This window comes from Lactuca virosa, chromosome 8 (assembly GCF_052849685.1).
Source record: "Lactuca virosa cultivar CGN04683 chromosome 8, Lactuca_virosa_CGN04683_v6, whole genome shotgun sequence".
NCBI classification, from domain to species: Eukaryota; Viridiplantae; Streptophyta; class Magnoliopsida; order Asterales; family Asteraceae; genus Lactuca; species Lactuca virosa.
Genome location: NC_136433.1, coordinates 71,560,842 through 71,566,871, shown reverse-complemented (window position 1 = coordinate 71,566,871; position 6,030 = coordinate 71,560,842). Strand labels below are relative to the sequence as shown.

General features: G+C 32.1%; 1 protein-coding gene across 1 annotated transcript; it reads right to left on the bottom strand.

Annotated features, from left to right (window-relative positions):
* Positions 1 to 656: 656 nt before the first annotated feature.
* LOC145132188 (ABC transporter B family member 25-like) lies at positions 657 to 4,852 on the bottom strand. Its single transcript, XM_079066889.1, has 17 exons — positions 4,560 to 4,852; positions 4,227 to 4,295; positions 4,078 to 4,113; positions 3,902 to 3,976; positions 3,693 to 3,817; positions 3,487 to 3,586; positions 3,231 to 3,402; positions 3,033 to 3,151; positions 2,736 to 2,846; positions 2,510 to 2,654; positions 2,301 to 2,433; positions 2,158 to 2,233; positions 2,006 to 2,071; positions 1,791 to 1,898; positions 1,614 to 1,721; positions 1,328 to 1,525; positions 657 to 1,009 (listed from the first exon to the last, which is right to left on the bottom strand). Exons 1-17 carry the CDS (start codon positions 4,626 to 4,628, stop codon positions 800 to 802), a joined length of 1,920 nt encoding a protein of 639 aa, XP_078923015.1. The 5' UTR covers positions 4,629 to 4,852; the 3' UTR covers positions 657 to 799.
* Between the last annotated feature and the right edge of the window lie 1,178 nt (positions 4,853 to 6,030).

Genomic DNA, 6,030 nt, shown 5'->3' with positions numbered 1-6,030 from the left:
ATATATATATAAGGGAAATCTACTAAAAAGTCATTATGTTTAGATCTCATAATCGAAAAAAAAATCTTCCTAATTAATATAAATATTTCGCATACCTAAATGTTTTTAAAAAAATTTATATAGAAAAAAGAAGGGTTTTATGTGAAAATATGTTTTTTATTTTGTATAAATATAATTTTATAAAGCAATAAAACATATTCGAAATTATTTTTTTGACAAACAAGATGTAAAAAAAATTGGATGAATTTGTAACAAAATTTTAAAATCTATGCCAAAAATATAAATTTGGACCAAATTTGTAATAAAATTTAACATCTAGTCCAAAAGTATAATTTTTGAAAGTTGGATGACCTGTTGGCCATGTAAAATGGTCAAAATGAAAATAATTTTCAATTTTTGGGATTTAATTGACTAAGAAAAAAGATAAAGATTAAATCGATTATGAAGCATAAACATAATTATGTTTCAATAGATTTCTTTAGATATAACTATGTTAATATTTAAATTGTTTAAAACTTGTGATCGCATTTAAGGATGAAAAAAAAACTAATGTAATGCTTACGTTGAAGAGAAACATTGTTAGCCGATACGGATGTTAGGGGTAAAAGAAATTATCGTTTAGGTTTTGGCATACTCTTCAATCAAAACACACCATGTAACCATGCACATTCATATAATCACTTGCATATATGGAAAAAAAAAATCTCAACTTCAATATTATGGTTTCTTGATTAAACATAAGTTCCTATACCAATACTTATCCGATTACCCGAATTAAAACTCAATATTTATCAAGCATTTATAGCTTGACTTCGACTTTAGCCCCTTGTAATTGCCTCTTCACTAACGCGGTATAAATACCATCTTTGGTTAAAAGATCATCATGAGTCCCTTGTTCAACTATCTTTCCATCCGATACAACCGCAACCGTGTCCGCACTTTGTACTGTCGAAAGCCTATGCGCTATCACCAACACCGTCCTTCCCTTCATTAAAGATTCCATCGCATCCTACCCAAAAATAAAAATAGTTTAATTTGTGTCGAAATACCACAAATGTTTATGCGAAAAGGTTATTATTTATTCCAGCAACCCTAAGCTGGCCCACAATGACACAGCATCATCATGTGAGATGTAAATCAGATACACAGTAATCGAACAGTACGGTATTTTGCTAGGTGGTTGGCATAAGTAGCTCAATCCACAAGGTTATATTTGTGATTATTCGTGGACAGTCTGTTAGGTGGCTGACATAAAGCGCAGGGCCCACAAGGAGTGTTGAGACTCAAACCCTTGTCAGTATATGCAAAAATAAAAATAATCTAATACCTGAACCAAGTACTCGCTTTCTGCATCCAAAGCACTAGTGGCTTCATCTAAAAGAAGGATTTTAGGGTTCATCAATAGAGCTCTTGCTATGGCTACTCTTTGTTTTTGACCTCCCGAAAGTCTCACTCCTCTTTCTCCAACAAAAGTTTTATATTTTTCAGGGAATTTCGATATAAATTCATGCGCGTTTGCCATTTTCTGTACAAATAAAAAAAAAAATCAAAAGTATTAACAATTAAGAATTGAATTTAATAATAATTTTTGTGTTTTTAGTTTTTACACTTACAGCTGCTTTTTCCACTTCTTCCTCACTTGCTTTTCCATTAAGTCCATAAGCAATGTTCTCTTCAATTGAACAATTGAAGAGTGTAGGTTCCTGACTCACTATACTTATCTGTGTTTTCAAAGATTACGAATTGATTATGGTGAATCTTGAAAATAAGTGTGGAGTTTACAATTTTACCCTTTTGTGTAGATGTTCATGTGATATGTCTACTAGAGGAACCCCATTAATCAAAACCCTTCCTTTCACAGGATCATAAAATCTTTCAATCAAATTCGCTATGGTGGTCTGCAAACATATAAAGAACGTTTCTTGAGATTCAAGAGTTGAGGGTAAAAAGGGAATTTAAAATTTGCCATTTTACTAATTAAATTTTCGTTCAAGTATTATATTACCTTTCCACCACCACTAGGACCAACAAGTGCAACTTTTGAACCAGGGTGAAGTTTCAAATTTATACCCTGAAATTTTTTTAAAAAAATGTCAATTATTTAGTATTTTAAATTTTAATTATAATTTAACATTTTTTTCATGCTTTATAATTTACCTCAAGCACCATATGACGTGGACGAGAAGGATAAGAAAACCAAACATCATCCAACTCCACTTCTGCATCTCCATCACTACAATGAAAAATTACAATCAATAACTAATAAAAGATAAATAAACGAATGAAATTACCAAACTAACCCCATAGGACACTTCTTTCCAGATTCAGGCATTGAAGAAACTCGATCCAGAAGCTGAAAAACTCTCCTACTTGCTCCAGCAGCTTTCATTGCCACTGTGTAAATACTAGACAACCCAGACACAGATGATCCAACTGCAACCAAGTAACCAAATTCATTGATCTTTCATAATCCATAAAAGGGTATTTATGTAATTATTGAAATAAGTACCTGTGAGGCTATAAAGAATGAAGGAAGTAAGAGCTCCTGGACTCATAGAACCTGCTATTGTTAAATGAGCTCCATATATCACTACTATGATAACTGATAATGTTGATGCTGCATTCAGTCCTCCAAAAAACAGACCTACTACTTTCTGCAACAAAATAAATAAGTTTTTTTTTTCTTTTTTTCTTTTTATGATTTATTGTGTGTTGAAAAGATATAAGGTACTTACAGCATACTGAAGTCCAAGTTTTAATGTCTCATCAACTTTCTCAGAGTAACGTGAAATCTCAAAACTTTCTTGTGCAAAAGATCTCACAGTGCGTACAGCACCAAAAGATTCCTACAAATTTATAAAAAAAATTAATTTTATAAAAATTTTCTTTTTGGAATGTTGTCATTCATACTTTGGTTACAAAAGAATGTTGGATGTGATAGTATTATAACAAAATATGGGAGTCTTAGTTGGAGTTATAATCACACATTTGTAACTTTTGTAACAAGTAGGGGTAAAATGGTCAATACACACCTCAGCAATTGAGGAAGCAACAGCTGCAGCAGCTTGAGTTTTGTGGGAAACTTCACGAAGATAACGTCCAACTTGGCGAACAGCAATTGAAATGAGAGGAACAACAACCAAAGCCAATACTAATAACAAGAAAAAGATGATTAATTTATATGTTCAAAAAAAGAATTTATTTTTTACTTAATGTTGGTTTAATCTTACATGTTAGCTTCCATGATGTGGTGAACATGAACCCAATACCAATAAATGCAGTGGAAAGATTCCTTAAAATTTCAGAAACATTTGAAGTTGCAGCATTTTTAATGATTTGGGTATCCTCAGAAAGTCTACTAAGAAGTTCCCCTGTTCTTGTAACATCAAAGAAAGCTATTTCCTGCAAAAAGGGTAAGTGAATCTTGAGTCTTGACAAAAGGGGTAGAAAAGACATTTTCTTTTTGAAAAAAGGAGTGATTTTTACTTGATTAATAAGGTGGGTGAAAAGATTCTTTCTTAATGCAGCAACGATTCTTTCACTTGCAGAAGAAAATAACCATGCACGACATGCTGTGCAGACTGAACTGAAAACAGGAAATGATCAAATGATCAAATGAGTCAAAGTTGAGTTGACTTTAGTTTAAAGAAAATGGAGGAATTGTGGTTTTTGAAATTTTCTTATTTTCATACCCAATTATGACAATAAGAAGGATTCCTAGTATGGTTCTGTTGACTAAGCTTACTGCTTCACTTTTTTGTTCAGGTGTTTGGAGATCTCCTGAAACAATATCAATTATTGTCCCACCAAATCTTGGCTGAAAATTAATAAAAAAAAAAAAAAAGATTATTATTCTTGAAAATAAAATTATATTGAAGGAGATGAAAAGATGTAGACATACAATCAGGATACTTGATGTGGATGCAATCAACAAAGCTATAGTACCAATGATCAATCTTCCTGCCTCTGGTTTTGCCTGATAAATAATTAATTAACAGCTTAAAATTTTCAGAAACAAAATATAATTCAACATTTGAAAGTGACAAAATGATGAAAATTGAAGTAGCATATACTCACCAGAGAGAGTACTCTGAAAAAACTCACATTTGCAGCCTGTTGGATTTTCATAAACGAAGTTAGAAAGACCTTAACATGACTTTTTCACTTAGGCATTATGTCAAACAGTTGGGGGGTTAAATTGGAAGTAGAAAGAAACAGTAAATTACCGGTACTGCATCTCCAAGCTCAAGATCATTCTGCTCACCATTTGCCAATGGATCGTTTCTCATCAAACCCTGAAATTAACCACCAAAATAAAGAGCATAAACCCACATAAAATCGTAATAAGATACTTCCCCGATAACTAAAACATACCCAAAATCATATTCATACGAATCAAGTAATGGACACGCATAAACACACATTATGCCTAAAAAATTGAAGATTTCAATGATGTAACCATAACAGTACAGAACGATTCATAGGAGTCGTTGAATTTTAGTTCAAAAGGGTACGGAAATCTAAGTTGGCATACTAATTCAGAGTTCATGGAAACTTACATTCCTATTAAGCAACGGAGTTCTCTCGCCTCTCATACCATGCATACCACCACCAGAGAATCTATCCATCACTGCAAGAATTATCACTCAAGGTCGATATTACAAAGATTCAGTCGACGTATCAATCTCTAATCAACAGTTCCGATAAGAGATTCTACGTATCAGAGTGAATCATTCGAACCCATCACAACAAAAGAAAGTTTGAATTTTGTTTCGAATTCTTGCTCTAAATTCGAAATGGGTAGTTAGAAAGAGCGTGTATATATATACACTCCAACACTATCTTTAGATTGTGTGGTGATAGTTTCTGTCGTTACATGAATGATTTGGTTATAGTCCGAATGGAATCTTATTTGTTCGTGTCGATTGACGTCATTAGTTACGTTAATAGGTATCGGACGTGGATCTCATCCCATCAAAATCATTGGAGAAATAATCCCACGGTCGGTGCTTTTACACCTTAAATAGAAAGATTTGAATTACTTGGAGCAAAACCAACTATTCACATGTGTAAAATTGATTTTCTTTTTCTTACATATTATATTGAATCAAATGACTAAATCTATTCAATAAACATGATTTTTATTTCAATAACTCGTATTATATGTTAAGTCTTTTATTTGGAAATGGGATAATGATCTGAAGAGGTTGATCAATTATTTTTCATGTACATCTTTGGTCATTTTCACTTTTTTTATACATCATAAGTTCTCAATCTTAATTTAAGATATTGTATGTATAAGCTTATTTCACATCATTTTTATTTCAATAACTCGTATTATATGTTAGTCGTATACTGTGTCATTTAGATCATAGCTTGCACTTTCATGCATTCTTTTCAACCAAAATCGACAATATTGTTACCATATAAATGGAAGAAGGAAATATAGGTCATGTCTTCCTCCTCTTACCAATTCAACATAAATATGGATGTACACTTTTAATAGCATTGTAATTGTGACCTACCTTATCGATTTAGGACATCTTGGACAAAAATTCAAATTTCAATATATACAAGTTTTTTATATATCGATAACTAATAATTAATTAGTGGTCACAATACAAAGAGTGAGAAGGCAAATGGGCAACAGGCTAAGCCGCTAAATCTTTTTATATGATAAAACTAATTCTTTTGAATACTACATCCATAAATCTAGGGGACATAACATTGATATGTATGATCTGTTGTACCCTAGTAAAAAAACTTCACCGCATTTGACGCGAGGAAATCAAACGTATCAAACGTGAATGATACGAACACGTGTTGATTTTCCATGCACGATTTCTCATGTTTCATGATTTTGCATGTAGCAACTTTTAAAATAGTATGTTCTGCCTTGAAACCCTCATCCATCAAGCCCACGAGAAGGGATGTCCCAGTTTGTCAAAATTCTATGGTAAGTGTTTTTTTTTCTTTCTTGAATTAGTTCAAAGCAAGATGCTTTGAACTAAAAGTTGCACCTTTGGAAAA